General features: G+C 39.2%; 1 protein-coding gene across 6 annotated transcripts in view; it reads right to left on the bottom strand.

Moving 5' to 3' along the window:
- ZNF181 (zinc finger protein 181) overlaps positions 5,800-17,419 on the bottom strand; it is a 36,813-nt gene continuing 25,193 nt past the window's right edge. The window contains exons 1-5 of one of the 6 annotated variants that reach the window (XM_005692264.3): positions 15,833-17,248; positions 14,846-14,918; positions 9,381-9,501; positions 9,024-9,122; positions 5,800-8,043 (exon numbers count right to left, since the gene is read on the bottom strand). In XM_005692264.3, the coding sequence (XP_005692321.1) occupies positions 6,557-8,043; positions 9,024-9,122; positions 9,381-9,501; positions 14,846-14,854 (1,716 nt within the window). In that variant the 5' untranslated portion in view covers positions 14,855-14,918; positions 15,833-17,248 and the 3' untranslated portion in view covers positions 5,800-6,556. Of the gene's footprint in view, positions 8,044-9,023; positions 9,123-9,380; positions 10,190-10,506; positions 10,984-14,845; positions 14,919-15,832; positions 17,249-17,419 lie in introns of those variants that run through there. The other 5 variants (XM_005692265.3, XM_005692263.3, XM_018063287.1 and 2 more) reach the window with 5 other exon arrangements.

The raw sequence follows: 17,419 nt of genomic DNA, 5'->3' as shown, positions 1-17,419 counted from the left end.
AAGTATGAACATTCTTTGGCATTGCCCTTCTTTGGATTGGAATGAAAAAATCTTTTCCAGTCCTGTGGCCACTGATGATTTTTCCAAATTTGCTGGCATATTGAGTGCAGGACTTTCACAGCATCATCTTTTAGGATTTGAAATAGCTCAGCTGGAATTCCATCACCTCCACTAGCTTTGTTCTTAGTGATGCTTCCTAAGGTGGCCCACTTGACGTCACACTCCAGGATGTCTGGCTGTAGGTGAGTGATCACACCATCATGGTTATCTGGGTCATTAAGACATTTTTTTTGTACAGTTCGTCTGTGTATTCTTGCCACCTCTTCTTAATATCTTCTGTGAGATCTCATTTATAAGAGAACTAATCTGATTCATGAGGGTTCCACCCTTCTGACCTAAGCACCTCCCCAAAGCCCCACCTCCTAATACCATCCAATTGGCTAGTAGGATTTCATCGTATGAATTTTTAGGACATAGCAGCTGTTTAAGAGTGTGTACTTTAATTTCCATGTATTTGTGATTTTTCCAGTTTTCCTTATTCATTTATAATTTCATCCTGTTGCAGTCACTTAAGTTACTTTGTGTGATGATATCAATAATTTAGGGAGAATGTTTCATGTTCACTTGAGAAGAATATATATTTTTCAGTTTTCAGGTAGAGTGTTATTTCTCTGTTAGACTTTTTTTAAGGCTTTTATAAGTGTGTTTTTATTTTTTACATAACAGAAAGAGTAATAAACTATCATCATTATAGCAAGCTGATCTGAATTGTGTTAAATATTAAATTTGGACTAATGTTCATAGTCAAAAATAATTATTTTAAAATTTATGAAACACATTTTTTATTTTTGTAGGAAATATAGTCAGGTCCTACCTAGCGTAAAACCCTAGTCTTGGCAACTGTCATAATGCAAAAATACTCAATTTGAGATATTGGAGGAAAAAGATTTCATAAAACTTTATACTTATTCCTAAATACAACTGTAACGGGTAAAGACACGGCAACTCAAAAAAACATCATACTTAAATTCCAATGTGCAAATATGAAACAAGTTCATTAAATTTATTGTTCTCCATTACATATATTAATTCAATTGTGCCTTCAGTTTGAATAATTTCTATATGACTATGTTTGTCAACTGTATTTCACCTGTGTTTATAACAAATACACATGTATAAGCATTCCACCTTTGTTTTAAGTTGTGTTTCTATTTCCTTGTTTGGTTAAAGAGAATTAAATATAGGGTTTCCCTATTTTAGGGGAAATTCTTGGTGTTCACGTTGTTCTAAAATGAGAGTAATGTAAAATACTAAACAAAAGCAACAACAAATAGGTTTTAATTGACTTGTTCAAGTCTTCTCTTTCTTTACTTATCTTCTGTGTGGTTGATCTATCCATTACTGAAAGTAGGGTATTGGAATCTCCCACTGTCTGTCTTTTGACTGGTGAGTTTAATCCATTTACATTTAACTACTGGAAAGGAGGAACTTCTGCTAATTTACTCATCATTTTCCAAATGCCTTATAACTTCTTTACCCCTCATTTTCTTCATTATTGTCTGAGGAATTGTTGTCAGACACTAAAGTGAACTTTGTAAGGTAGACATTAGTCTCTCTGGTTGGAATATATTGGAGACATTCTAGGCTAACTGAATCAAAGAGAATACTTGGTTAAGGGAATATATTTTATTCAAGGAGGCATGAGAAGATCTGTGTGAATGCCAAAAGAATTTTGATCTTCTGAGACACAATACTGCCAAGGAGGCAACTGCATACCTTTCACTAGATCTTCAAATTCGGCCTATGTTCCTGAGATGTGTGACTCTGGGATATTTGCTAGTACTGCCTGAGTCTCAGGTTGCTGACTGTGTCATAAAAATGATTATAACATTTACATAATAGTCTGTGGGAGGATTAATAAAAGTAAGAAAAACACACTGAATGGCTTACATGTGCCAGGTACTCCATTGTTTGCTTTATGTGTAAATTCTCAAAACCATCTGATAAAATGGAAACTATTTCTGTTTTGGTGCAGAAGTCAAAACTTGAGAAGTAAATTTCCTTAGATTAATGGAAAGCAAGTGCCAGTATCAATAGGCTGATCCAAACCTGGAAATTTGGGTCCAGAACTGGGAGATTTAATTGCTTGAATGCTGCAAAGTCCTTAGCATCCAGTGCAGGTATACAGTGTGCTATACATAGCCATGAAACTAACTGCTGCTAATAACAATGTTGTTTGTTTCCATTATATTTTTTCCCGGTTAATCTCTAATGCCAGAGCTTACTTTCTGTGTCTCTCAAGCCACACAACTTTGTCATTGTCTTTTATCAGTGAAATCATAGACATTTCTTTTCTCTAACATAATTGCATCCTGTTTAAAAGACAGTGTGTGACTCTCCTTTGGTGTCAAACACAAAGCTAGCCTCCCACAAAGTGCTGTGATGTGTGCCTTAGTTCTTTCAGGATCTTTATGAATGACTGCACGAGCATCTCTAGCAACATCTGACAAGCCCAAGGTTATTGAAGCTACTCTCACTTTCCAGGCATCAATGATCTTCAATAACATGGAAGGTCCATCTAGTCAAAGCTATGGTTTTTCCAGTAGTCGTGTATGGATGCGACAGGTGGACCATAAAGCTGAGCACCAAAGAATTGATGCTTTTGAACTGTGGTGTTGGAGAAGACTCTTGAGAGTCCCTTGGACTACAAGGAGATCAAACCTGTCCATCCTAAAGGAAATCAGTCCAAAATATCCATTGGAAGGACTGATGCTGAAGCTGAAGCTCCAATACTTTGGCCACCTGATGCAAAGAATTGACTCATTGGAAAAGACCCTGGTGCTGGGAAAGACTGAAGGCAGGAGAAGGGGACGACAGAGGATGAGATGGTTGGATGGCATCACTGACTCGATGGACATGAGTTTGAGCAAGCTCTGGGAGTTGGTGATGGACAAGAAAGCCTAGTGTGCTGCAGTCCATGGGGTCACAGTCAGACATGACTGAGCTGAACTGAACTGAACTGAACCTCCATTCAGGAACAGTGAGGGCAGTTGCATTCAACCCAGAGGACCCTGTATTGAGAGGCCATGCTCAAGTCTTTTAGGGTTCTGATACTGGGTAAAGCCTTACTCTCCTCCATACAGGGATCTGAAGCCTCTTTCATTCTGCTTTCTCCAAAAGACATGTGTAGTACACTCTCCCACCTACAAGTAGCCATGCTGTGTTCTTGTCTCCTCAGAGTATTTTGGATAATAAATATATTTTCCTGCAAGACCGTTCAGTTACCAAAGGAGGATTTGTTGGAAGGAAATGGGAGTGTCTTGTAAAAGCCACCAAAAGGTGAATCAATAAGTAAGTTAAGTGACAATTGATTATGAAAAGTCACTAGAAGATGTGACATTTGAGACCAGAATGATGCAGTCATGTGAAGAAAATGATGAAATCAATAGCTAATATTTATTTAAATGCTTTTGAGGTACCAAGCATTTTATCCCAATTAACCTACTTAATCTTCATCATAATCCAGAGATATCATTTTACAGAGAAAATAATTTTACAGATGGTAAAGCAAGGTAAATTGTCCAAGGTTGTACAAAGTCAATATACACACAATTTGGATTTATACCCAGGTAACATGACTCCAGAGCCTATGCTCTTCATACACACACACTTTTGAGCTCTTAAATTGTATGGAACACGTCTTGTTTACCTTGACTGCAGTAGATGCTCAACCACTTCAGGATGGGGAACACGTGTATACCCGTGGCAGATTCATGTTGATGTATGGCAAAACCAATACAATATTGTAAAGTAATTAACCTTCAATTAAAATAAATAAATTTATATCTAAAAAAAAGAAATGGTTGAGTAAGACTGAGCATGATTCTCCACTAGTGATATTATAACAACAGTACAATCTCAGCTCAATCTTATTGTAATAAGGTATATACTTATTGCTTTCTTAAAACCTTAGCTATCTTTAAGTCTCTGGCTTTCTTTTCCTTGTTCAGTATCACTGTGAAGGCACTTTAAGAATTGCAAAACATTATGATATGTATGCTCATGCTTTTTAAATGAAAAAGTATGAGTATCTGGATGAATCTTATAACAAAGTAACAAGATGGCATGAACCTGTATGTAGTGAAAGCAAATAAAATCTGGGCGATTAAAGGACTGGTTCATCTCTTTGGCATCAGTGCTTGAGAGAACAGAGGGCAGAGCATGGGAGAAACAAAAAGCTACTACCACTATCTCACAACTAAATATACATGTAGGGGCCAGTCCATCCATAATTATAAATGTTCTTATCCTTGTTTGATACCATCCTGTGCTCCTTTAATTATAAACCTCTCAAAGATCCTTCAACATTCCATTGAATGTCAAAATAAATCTTAACTAAATCAGAGGAAATATAAATCTCTTCTTAATATTAAAAATCCCATTCCAAACCCAGTCTATCTGCTGAGAATTGATATGGAATGTGCCTTCACCTATTGGCTTTCCATTAAAGTAGCACACACCAGAGTAGGAGAATATTTTATTTAACGTTGGAAACCCTATCATTCATCCCACACCAGACTTGTATCAATTATATAATTTTTTACTTACAACTATCAAATGCCATAGAGAGTAAAACCTGAAACATAAACTGCATTTAACTGCCTTTTACTTGCAATATTGTCCGTAAAATCCCAGTCACTGATCTGTATAACCTCTCCAGTCACAAGGTAAGAAATTGTGGAGCCAGTAAGGCTATTCCATTTAGAATATTTGAAGCCATCCCGCTTATAGAAACTATATTTATCTGTCAAGCTTCAGTGTAAAAAACAAAAGTGTTCTTAAATATCTCAAGAAGCTATGATACAGGATACTAGTGCTATCAAAATTGGTGAGCAGGCTGCAGAAGTTGTGGGAATGGCTCTGGATTATTCAATTCCAACCCTCCATAAAAATGATCAAGGGATGGGGAAATGACTGATGCCAACAGTAATAATACCACAAACAGTAATAATAAGCCACAAAACTAGAAACTAGATACTACATAATGGATTTTAGCTGCATCAAACATGATAAAACTTGCTGGTCTGCTTTGCCTAGAATAATCCTTGAGAACACATGTGCCTTACCTACAGTTGTCCTTTATCTGCAAGGGACTGGCTCCAGGACCAACATACTGCCTCACCTCCACAGATAGCAAAACCTGCAGGTGCTCCAGGCCCCTTAAATAAAATGGCATAGTTGCTATAACCTAGGCATATCCTCCTGTATACTTTAAAATCATCACCTAATATGTATTCCCTGAGCCACTACAAAAGCCAATACAATGTAAATAGTTGTAAACACAATGTAAATGATATGTAAATAATTGCCTACAGCTGGTAAGTCTAAGTTTTCTTTTTAGAACTTTTTGGATGAAAACTTTTCAAAACACACTTCCAACTGTGAGTGGGTTGAATCTACAGATGCAGAATCTGCAGTTATGGATGGTCACTGTAATTAGGATTCATCCTTTAGGCTTTGGACTAAAAAGCACATCCACTCTGCTCTAATCCCTCACTGTATGTAATTTCTTGGTTGGATTCTCACAGCACTTATAAAAATTAAAATGCATCATTTAAGTCAACAGGAAATGGACTGTATATTAACCTCACCAAAATAGTCACATTCTTAGTACAGAGATCAGGCCACTTTTTTCTAGGTTTGCTGGTCTTCCACTGAAGGCTATACAGGAAAGCTGATCCTCATTCGTCAAGAGGAAGATAGTGGAAAACTCTAAGAAATATCAGTGTGTCAAAGGAGTTCAACATATACAAAACCACTTTATTAGAAATGAAAAATTTTATTCATACCACTTTTTACTTCTATTGCAATGTTCATTTATTACATTTACTGGATTCACTGAGTGACTATATATCTTCACATGCCCATTAGCTAATTTTTATGTAGGACCTGGAGTAAAATGCATGCTGCTACTTTATGATATGCATGTTGATTTATGCTTGTTTGCTCTCCTGTAGAACTGTTTACAAATTAGCATCAATGCAAAGAAAGACTTAAACATATTTCCTACATCCTTCAGGTGGTTCTAGCATTAATCTTCTGATGCCTGTAAGCTTAGTAAACGAACACTTTGCTACATTCCTTACATAAACTTTCTCTTCGGTGTGAGTTCTCTGATGTAGAGAATGAAGGATGTATTTTAATTGAAGGACTTCCCACAATCTCTATATTCGTATTGCTTCTCTCCTGTATGTGTGTTATGTTTCTTAAGAGATTCATGTTTGCCTAATGTCTTTCCCAACTTGTTACATATAAAGGATTTTTCTCCAGTGTGGATTTACTTATGTCAACTAAGGGATTAATGCTGGCTAAAGTCTTTCCCACACATTGCCATCATAATCTCTCTACAGTGTGAATTGTGATAAACCATAAGGCTTATATCATTGCTAGACCTTCCCATATTCATTACATTCTTAAGAATTTTCTCCAGTATGGATTTTCTGATTTTGAATCTGGGAAGATCTACAGCTACAGTATAGTATGATGAACACTGCCTTTATGCAGTTTCTCTATTATGTGATCTTTCATACACACAGTGACTCATATGGCCTAAAGACTTTTCCACACTTATTGTACTAGTGGGTTTCTCTCCATTATGTACTCGCTGATGGGCAGTAAGATTTGAGCCTTTGCTAAATGCCTTCCCACATTCATTACATTTATATGGCTTTTCTCCAGTATGAATTCTCTGATGTACAGTAAGGTTTGAACTACAGCTGAAGGTCTTCCCACATTTAACGCATTCATAGGGTTTCTCTCCAGTATGAATTCTGTGATGTTGAAACAGAGATGACCTGTGACTGAAGGCTTTCCCACATATACTGCATTCATAAGGTTTCAATCTAGTGTGGTTTCTCAAATGCATATTCAGTGATTCAGGTTGGTTGAAAGATTTCCCACATTTTTGACATTCAAAGGGCTTTTCTTCAGTATGAATACTCTGGTGCTGAATAAGAAATGAGAGGCTGCTAAAGACTTTCAGACATTTGTTACATTCAAATTGTTTCTCAATAGCATGAATTCTTTGATGTCGAGTAAGGTGTGAGCTACAGCAAAAGGCTTTTCCACATTCTCTACATTCATAAGGTTTCTCTCCAGTATGAATTTTCTGATGGTGAATGAGAGATGACCTGTGAATGAATGCCTTCCCGCATATTCGACATTCATAGAGTTTTTCTTGAGTATGAATTCTCAGATGTTCAATGAGATGTGAAACACGACTAAATGCCTTTCCACAGTTCATACATTCGTATGGTTTCTCTCCAGTGTGAGTGCTTTGATGATTAGTAAGTGATGAGACATGGCTAAAGGCTTTTCCACATTCAATACATTTGTAAGGTTTCTCTCCACTGTGGCTTATTTGATGTCGAGTAAGGGATGAGCCATGGCTAAAAGTCTTCCCACATTCATGACATTCATAGGGTTTCTCTCCTGTATGAATTCTCCAATGCCGATTAAGGATTGATTGTTTGCCAAAGGCTTTCCCACATTCACTGCAGGTATAGATTTTCTCTCTATTCAAAGTCTGGTGACGGGTAAGAGATTTGCTTTGGCTGAAGGCTGCCACACTTTCATTAGAATTCAGAAGTTTCTTTCCATCATTGATATTCTCATTTTTTATAACGGAATTTGTTGGTAAGCTCTTCTTAAGTATATCACATTTATGTGACTTCCCTTCAGCAGAAATTCTCTGTGGTTCAGAAAAAATAGACTTTAAATGGAAGATGCTTTTAAACACATTACATTTGTAAACACTTTCCCCAATGGGACTTTCTCTAAAGGTGAGGGTCACTGGTCTGAAATGCTCTACTTGATTTTCATACTTCCCCTCCAACTTTTTGATATAATACAAGTCCTTGTTAAAATTTGAAAATTCATGATTTTGTTGTGTAGTTTTCTCCTTTATTACCATTTGGGGTAAATCTTCATCATAAATATCCTCCTTCATTGATAATTCTTTGTTTTCCCATCTTGATTTACAATCTGTAATATATAAGATAAAGAGCAAAACACTGCTTTATCTGAACTTCTTGAAAGGAAACTTCTATGTCAGAAACAGGAGAATTGGATAAAAAATAAAGTCATTCCCCCCAGTGCCAAGAAAACACATAGCTCTGACAACTCTCATATATTCAATGATTTCTGAACAAAGTTAAAATGGAGCACAGAGAATACAAACAGCTCCCAGAGGCAGAAACAGAGTGTAATAAGGGAAATGAATTAATACATAGACAGTCTATGGGGAAAAAAATGAAACTATCAGAAAGAAAATGCAAAAGGCATTCTGGATCCCAAGCCAACATTTTGTGTCTATACTTATATGAACGACTACATTTTATCTCAGCCTTGGTTCCAACTTTGATTAATCTCAATTTGCTGTCAGATTATTATGCTTAATATGGAGAATGTACAGCACTGCACTAAATAGCTACAATGACAACAAAATAATGTAAATACTCTTTATGGCTCAGAAAGATTTAAGCTTCGTGAGTTTAGGTAGGATCTACGTGAACTCATAATATTTACTGACAGAAAATACTGTTGTTAGAAACCTTCTTATATATCCCTTACTTCCTTTAACATTTATGTTCACTCTTGATCTTTGAAGTTCTGCCTCAGGGGTAAAGTGGTTTTCCATTTAGTTGACAGCTTTTTTAGCCTAAAACCATTTGTATATTTTTCCTTACATGGACATATAACAGAAAAATTGGCCTTATTTCAATTCAAATAAATGACAATTTGGATTATAATGATGGCAAAACCCTCCACTTTTGATCAGATGAGTAATACAGAGAGATAATAATTTAGGATAGAGGAACTGTCATTTAGAAATCTAAGCATCCCTCAATTTTGTTACTTCTGGAATCTCTGATAACAGTATCCCTAAAATATACTAAAATGCCTCTCTAGTTTACACGAGCATCTTTAAACGAAGATCTGTTTCCTGATTCACCATGACTTACCTGAAAACATATCTTTTGACAGCTTTTCCTCCACCATCCAAGGTTCTCTGCCATCCTCCAATAAAGCAATCACATATGGCTTAGGTATAGAAAGACCTGCTTGCAGGAAAAATATTAGAAAAAACACTGTTTAAGTTGTGGTCTTCATGGAGAGACCATCACCATAAAAGGGACCAAAGAAAGATCTGAAGGATGTTCACTGAAATGGGACGATAAGCTTCAGGCCGGACAAAACAAAACTATACATGTCCTTAGGACTGTGAAACAAAAATTCAGCCATTTACTAAAGAGGATCTCTAGCAATTCACAGTGGCAGATGTAAGATCTCTATTGAGGGGAAGGAAGAGATATACTTACCTAGGGATACCAGGTTCTCATAATTCTGGACCATCACATCCTTGTATAAATCCCTCTGAGTAGAATTGAGCCATCTCCACTCTTCATGAGAGAAGTCTATGGCCACATCACTAAATGTCACCTGAAACAGCAAACACGTTTAGGCTCAATCATAGCCCAGGCCTCTTCTGTCACTGATTAAAGGATAAAATTACCCTGGTGTGGAAGAAAGGGAAAAAGATTCCAGCAGTTGTCACAAAGATCAAGAATCTGATCTAAGTAATAATTGGATAACTATGTGCTTGGCACTGTTATACAATAAGGGTAAGAGACAAATACAAGAACTCTGCTTCAGGAGAGTAGGGAACAGAATCATAAAATGTTTAAAATTCAGCATTCAACATTTGACAGCATTTAGTCAAGTGCTTAGTTTTGTTTTTCATAGCTTATGTGCCAAGTAATAAAACATGAATTAAGTTTAAAAAAAAGAATCCAATAGGCTCAAAAAAAGACATCTTTATATTAAAGATAAACACATAATCATATATATAACCACTTTATAAACAAAAAGCAAAAACATTTATGGTACATAATTAACCCTTATAATCTATAATTAAAATAATTTGAGACTCCTGGGCAAAAGGACTGAAGGATGGTTTCATGCAAAGAAAAAATAACACACATCCTAAGGAAAATATCCTAAGAAAACAGATTTCTTCCCAACAGTATTCATTCATGGTATTATTTAAAGTGGAAAAATTTTAGAAAAAGTTTAAATGTTCAATCATAACTTATTGGCTAGTCAAATTTAAATATGTGAAAAAAACATGTATACATTTGTTGTTGTTTAGCTCCTAAGTTGTGTCCAACCCTTTTGTGACTCCCATGGACTGCAGCCCCCCAGGTTCCTCTGTCCAAGGGCTTTCCTTTTTTTTCCTGTCCAAGGCAAGAATATGGAGCTGGCTGAATTTCCTTCAGTGCATTTAAAATGTCATTATTACTACATTTCATTGGTGAAACAGACATTGTTTGGCTACTGTAAATTTTTCATTCCAACTATAGATTCAATACTATATTACTTCATTTGGGTGTTTTACACGTGTGTTCACCAGTGATACTGGTCTTTGGTTTTAAAGAGAGAATTTACCTTTGTCTGGTGTTGGGGAAATTAAAAATCAATCAAATCTACCAAGCAGAAAATCCTTTCTATAATGTAAAAAGAGAACAGTTTTATTACTGAGAAAGCATTAAACCAGACTGTAATGCACTTCATAATAATAATAGCTAATAATTAATGAGACTGCAAGGACAGAAAGAACTCTCACCCTTTTATAAAGTCAGTCAGATACAACCCATTACAGGGTCACACAGTCGGACATGAGTAAAGCAACTTAGCATGCATGCACAAGGGCCTTGGAGACATCACTTTGCAATTACAGGTGAATTTAGGATGAACTATTGCAACACACAGTTCATCCTAAATTCACCTGGTTATTGGGGTAGTCCTCTGTGTTAGGTGCCTTTACGCCAAAGAAAAAATTCAAAACTCATTATCTTTATGACAAGCAGGTAGTTAGCAGCCCCCCAGGCTCCTCTGTCCAAGGGCTTTCCTTTTTTTTTCCTGACCAAGGCAAGAATATGGAGCTGGTTGAATTTCCTTCAGTGCATTTAAAATGTCATTATTACTATGTTTCATTGGTGAAACAGACATTGTTTGGTTACTGTAAAATTTTCAGCTTATTTAGACCTGAAGCCAGAAGTCTAGGCTAAACTCCCATACAGATAGGGAGACAGAGGTGCATCTTCCTTCATGTTTTCATTTCAAAGGGATGTCTCCAGGGCCCTTGCACAGGCATACGAAGTCGCTTCAGTCGTGTCCAACTCTGTGCAACCCTACGGACCGTAGCCTGCCAGGCTCCTCTGTCCATGGGATTCTCCAGGCAAGAATACTGGAGTGGGTTGCCATGCCCTCCTCCCAGGAGATTTTCCCAACTCAGGAATCGCACCAACATCTCTTATGTCTCCTGCACTGGCAGGCAGGTTGTTTACCACTAGTGCCATCAATGCCCTTAAGAAAGACTTCAATGCTCTGTAAAACTGGCAGAGGCTTATTTAGCTTTGAAAAGATTTATAAACATCTCAAAGGGACAGGGGAAAGGATATAGTTACATATTTTTCTCAAGGAAACACTCTTAAGAAAAGGAAAGGGGAGAAGGTCTCCCTTTGGCACCAGGGAAAAGTATTTTTCCCATCTGTATTTGCTCTTAGCTAGATATGGGGGTTATACTAGCCTTATCACATGAACTGAGAAAATGTCCATCTTTTCCTGTTTTCCACAGTGATCTTTAAAATGATCAGCTTTTACAAATCTCACCTGATAAGCCAAATTGAAAAGTCAACACTATATTAAATGAATAAAACACCATGTTTTTTTCTACCAATGCAAAGATATTTCATATTTTAAGTTTTGATATTAATCAATATCATAATATTAATAGTCCAGAGAAGAAACCCCACATACTCTAACATATTCTTTGATCTTTATTTAAATCAAAGTTTCTCAGTCTTGGCACTACTGACATTTTAAGCTGAACAACTCTTTGCTGTGGGGGCTGTCCTGAGAATTTTAGGATGTTTAACAGCATCCCTAGCCTCGACCCTTCAGATACTAGTAGCAACTCCCCTTAACTATTCCCTACCCCCATTTTAACAGCTGAAAATGTCTCTGCTGCTGCTGCTAAGTCGCTTCAGTCGTGTCCGACTCTGTGCAACCCCACAGACGGCAGCCCATCAGGCTCCCCTGTCCCTGGGATTTTCCAGGCAAGAGTACTGGAGTGGGGTGCCATTGCCTTCTCCAGAAAATGTCTCTAGACATTATCAAATGTCTCTTATGAATGGGATTAAGGGGAACAAAGTCAACCCTGTTTGAAAACCACTGCTGCACAAAATTTTTGCATTTCCTTGAAAGACTCTCTTAGGCCTCTCTACCTATACTCAAGGTGTTCTCTCAGTTTGGTACAACTTCACTTTCACCTCTGCCTCCCTGGTATTATGGGCCACCTAGACAACTCCAGAAAGGGATGCTTCAACTCTCTCTTCCCCTTCAGTGTCCCAGCAGCCTGGGATGCTATTTCACCTCTGTCCCTAGAACTTAGATATTAAATAAATACCTTAATTTTTTTTTAGTTTTTTAATTTATTTATTTTTAAAAATTAAAAAAATGTTTTTACTTTACAATATTGTATTGGTTCTGCCACATGTCAACATGAATCCACCACGGGCGTACTCGTGTTCCCCATCCTGAACACCCCTCCCACCTCCCTCCCCGTACCATCCCTCCAAGTCATCCCAGTGCACCAGCTCCAAGCATCCTATATCGAACCTGGACTGGTGATTCGTTTCTTATATGATATTATACATGTTTCAGTGCCATTCCCCCAAACTGTCCTCCCCTTTCCCTCTCCCATAGAGCCCAAAAGACTGTTGTATACATCTATGTCTCTTTTGCTGTCTCACATACAAGGTTATCGGTACCATCTTTCTAAATTCCATATATATGTGTTAGTATACCGTATTGGTGTTTTTCATTCTGGCTTACTTCACTCTGTATAATAGTCTCCAGTTTCATCCATACCAGTCCTGTATTGTTCAATACAGTAGCCACTGTATTTGGCTATAAAATTTAATTAAAATTAAATTTAAATAAAATTAAAAAGTCAGTTCCTTAGTCACTCCAGTTATAATTCAACTGCTTAACAGTCATAAGGGGCTGTGGCTGCCACAATGGACAGGACACAAGTAGGATACTTCCGCCACTATAGAAAGTTCTCTTTGACAGTACTGCATGAGATCATGAAATCTTGTGTACCAATGACAGAAACCTATGTAAGAATCTCCTAACAGTTATTTGTTAAGTGTTTAGAAAATAAGTCAATGAATGATTTTGGCAGTTAGTTCACTTTAGCTTTTACCTAAAAAAAAAAAAAAAAGACTTATTTAAATTCTAATTGTCTAACATTCCCAAGAAACAGACTGCCCAACATGCATATATGCCACTCACACCTTCTCCTATACAGGTTTCATTTCCACTCCGATTCTTTCCCATTATTTTCTCATCACTCCTTCATTCAACAACTCTTTACCAAGTATCTGGCTATACCAGATACCACTCTGGCCACTAAAGATAAAACAGTCAACAAAAAAATATCTTTCCAATAGGAGGAGATAAACAATGAGCATATGCATATAGCAAACACATGTAGTGTAGTGTAGCAGCTAGTGAGTGATGTGTGTGCATGCATGCTCAGTCGTCTGATTCTTTGAGACCCTATAGACTACAGCCCACCAGGTTCCTCTGTCCATGGGATTTCCCAGGCAAGAACACTGGAGGGGGTTGCCATTTCTTCCTCCAGGGAATCTTCCTGACTCAGGGGTCAAACTGTGACTGTGTCTCCTGCATTGGCAGGCGTGTTCTTTACCGCTGAGCCATCAGGAGAGGAGAGTGCTTGAAAAACAACACAATGATGGAGGAGAAGCGATAGTCAAGAGAAGGTGACTACGATTTTACATAGGTGTTCAGGGAAGTTTTACTGAGAAAGTAACTACAGAGCAAAGACACAAAGGAGGTCAGAATGCAAGCTTGTATATATCTAGGTAAAGAATATTCCATGCAGATAGTACAGCAACTTCCAAGGCCTGGAGGCAGGTAGCCAGTGTGACTGTTGCTCCCAGAGAACAAAGAAACAGATGGAAGATGAAATCAGGAAAGTAATAAGACAACCTAACTGTGCAAAGTTTTTTGTCACTACACAATTCTGATTTCTGAGTTAGGGCCACCAAAGAGTTTTAAGCTGAGGAATGACAGGATTTTATATAACAAGAGGATCACTGTGACAGCTGTATTGTGAAGACTGAAGAGGGTCAAGGGCAGAAGCAGGAAATCCAGCAAGGTGACTACTGCAATAACCTAAGTGGCTTGGACCAGGGAGGCAGTGGCAGTGGCAGTGATGTGGTAACCAATGGTCAGGTTGTGTAGATATACTATGTGTATTTTAGATGTAACTACAGTGTCTCAATGTGAATTATAAGAGAAAGGGAGGTCTCAAGGATGACTCCAAACATCTCTTGACTTGAATAACTGAAAAGACTGACATGTACCATTAATAGAGACCACATGATACAGCTTAAACAACCATAAAGCAAATACCTAAAATTCCAAACTTGAATTCTGAATCATAATTTTAAAAAAGTTTTGCTCAAGACTCTTCTCTTTTCTGCTTCTAGCAGAAAACTGATAGAAAAGAAGAGCACTGAGAGAAAATACTTTGGAGTTTTGCAGGCTCCATGCTTTATTTTAATGAAAGGAATCAAAGATCCAATCCCTAAGTGAACTTTGTGAGGTGGGAACTGGGAGGAGAGGCAAAGCAAACACTCAAGAGTCCTGATAAGCGGGTGTTTTAGGAAGATTTGGGGACAAATCAACTTACCTGAAACATGACTCTGCAATTTCCAATAGTCGACACAGCCCTCTTTCCAGGTTGTCTTATAGAAGGGCAGTGCCTGAGAAGGCAGATCAAAACAGGAAAAAGCAGTCATGACAAATCAGGCGTATCTCACAATCTCGCAGCTCAGGACACACCTGCATGGAGGATCCCACTGGGAATCACTTTCTAGGGGTCCAACCTTTCCCTGAATTAACAATGTGTTCCTTGGCAAGAGGTAACCAGGTGGCATCTACATGTACATCAACTATCAAATATACATGAGTGTCTGAGTGTGTGTGTGTGTGTGTGTGTGTGTGTGTGTGTGCGCGCGCGCGCACGCTCAGTCGTGTCCAACTCTGGGACCCCATAGACTGTAGCCCGCCAGGCTCCTCTATGTAAAATTTCAGGCAAGAATATTGGAGCAGGTTGCCGTTTCCTTCTCTAGGGGATCTTCCCTATCCAGGGATCGAAGGGGGTCTCCTGCGTCTCCTGCACTGGCAGGTGGATTCTTTACCGCTGAGCCACCTGGGCAGCCCACATATAAGTGACCGACTCATAAAACAACAGTAATAATAATGTTAAATAAGAGCTCTTTCGATCTTCACCACTATGCATGGTGGGCATTCACATTATTCCAGATTTCTTTTTTAAATAAACGATGAGAAAAACTGAAACTCGGCAACACTGAAGCAATTTAGGGTTTACACAATTTTTTTTTCAGTGCGTATAACGCACACTCGCTCTCCCATTTCCTTTTTTACAACAGCTCTTAGAGGTAAGCGCCATCCTTACTCCCCTTTTACAAAGCAGGACAGAGGCCCAGAGGAGCCAGGGGCCTGCCTGGGCTCACACCGCGGGGTGGACGCTGGGACTCGAGAGGTCATGGCGGCCGTGCCCAGCGCCGGCCACCCTCCGCGCACCCACACTTGCCTGACCGCTCAGCCGACCCCCACCAACACGGAAGCCGTCCACTGCGGCACCTCCGCGTACCTGACGCGCCGTGTAGCTGTAGGGAACAAAGGCCGCTTGCCTCGCCGGAACGGCGCTGCCCAGAGTCCTGCGCGATTTCAGGACCAAGAATACTGCTGCTGGGTCGAAGACAAACGCCGAGCAGCCCCAGGCGGAGCCCCGGTGCGGACGGCACTTCTCAGACTCCTCCGCTTCACGGAGAAAAGTTGCCAGTGACTCGCACGGTTGCCTTCCAGAAAACCACACTTCCCAGGAGGCTCAGCGGCCGCGCGATCTCGGAGCACCGCGAGACCACGGGTTGAGCTTTGTGAGAAATTACACCGCTTGGAGACTCTGCCGGAGTCGATCCCCTCGGAAGAATGCAGGGGACAACAGTCGTCTCTGGCGAACTTCGCTTCCCGAAACCAACGGCAGCGTCTACAAGCGCTGTGAAGATAATGAGAGCCCAAACCGGGAAGCTATGTTTCCCTGAAGATTATGAGGCCGTGAAACGTCTTTTGGGTCGTTTCTGTGCTCGTGCAGACGTTTTCCTCCTTGAACAAGGGCAGACTTGCTGGTGCGGGACAAGAAGTGGCCTCTGCCAGCCGAAGATCCGTCATTCAAAACTTTGCTGCCACTCTGCTCGGCTTGTACTGCTCTTGAGTATTTAGCTTCCACTTTTCCAGGACTGTATTTCCCCAAATACCCTATATCCGCGCTGTCACAACATTAGCTGAATGGGGACCAACTGCACTTCCCGGAAGTTCGTGGGGTCCGCCGTCGCTTGGACACTGACTACCACGGTGATGTGCATTACATGTCCTCGAAGGACTCAGGATTATCGGACTCAAGTGAGGGTTTTGAGGATAAAGACCCTCAGTCGTGGGAAAAACCACTCCTCTGACCCTCCTCTGTCCTTGGGACTTTGCCCAGCCCACCTACACAGGCGCTGGACAGATGTGTCAAGGCCAGAGCATTCTACTCTTGGTGTTAATTTGGGTTGTCGCCTTTATTTTCTTTTTAAGTTAAATTCTTTTTACCTGTTTTTTTAAAAAATTGTAAATAGCACGAGAGAATTTTCTCATGCTTTTTATGAAATTCTTTGCCTTTTGTCCTGCTTGGGATTGTTGAGCAGATTGAATCTGTTAAGTGGCATCTTCCCGTCCTCAGAAAAATTTCCTTCTCCATATATTGGGCTCTTCTCCATTTTTTCTCCTCTTCTTGTGAATTCCAGTTAGTTGTTAGGTAGATTTTTCCACTCTGTTTTCCTCTAATTTCCATCTTTCTGTCTCTGTATTGCAGTCTGAATGATTTATTATTTATCTAATATAATTCCCTTTCCAGTGGATTTTTTGTGTTCAGTTTTTCAAAAATTTGTGTAACATGGGAGGCACTGTTGATTCATAATATGATAATACCAATATTGAAGATATGTGTGCTAAGTCACTTCAGTCGTGTCTGACTCTTTGCAACACCATGGACTGTAGCTCACCAGGCTCCTCTGTCCATGGGATTCTCCAGGCAAGAATACTGGAGTGTGTTGCCATGCCTTCCTCCAGGGGATCTTCCTGACCCAGGGATCAAACCTGCATCTCTATGTCTCCTGGCAGGTGCATTCTTTACCACTAG

The sequence above is a fragment of the Capra hircus genome, chromosome 18, assembly GCF_001704415.2.
Source record: "Capra hircus breed San Clemente chromosome 18, ASM170441v1, whole genome shotgun sequence".
Classification (NCBI taxonomy): Eukaryota; Metazoa; Chordata; class Mammalia; order Artiodactyla; family Bovidae; genus Capra; species Capra hircus.
The sequence above is the reverse complement of the archived record's forward strand: the minus strand, read 5'-3'. Positions and strand labels throughout refer to the sequence as shown.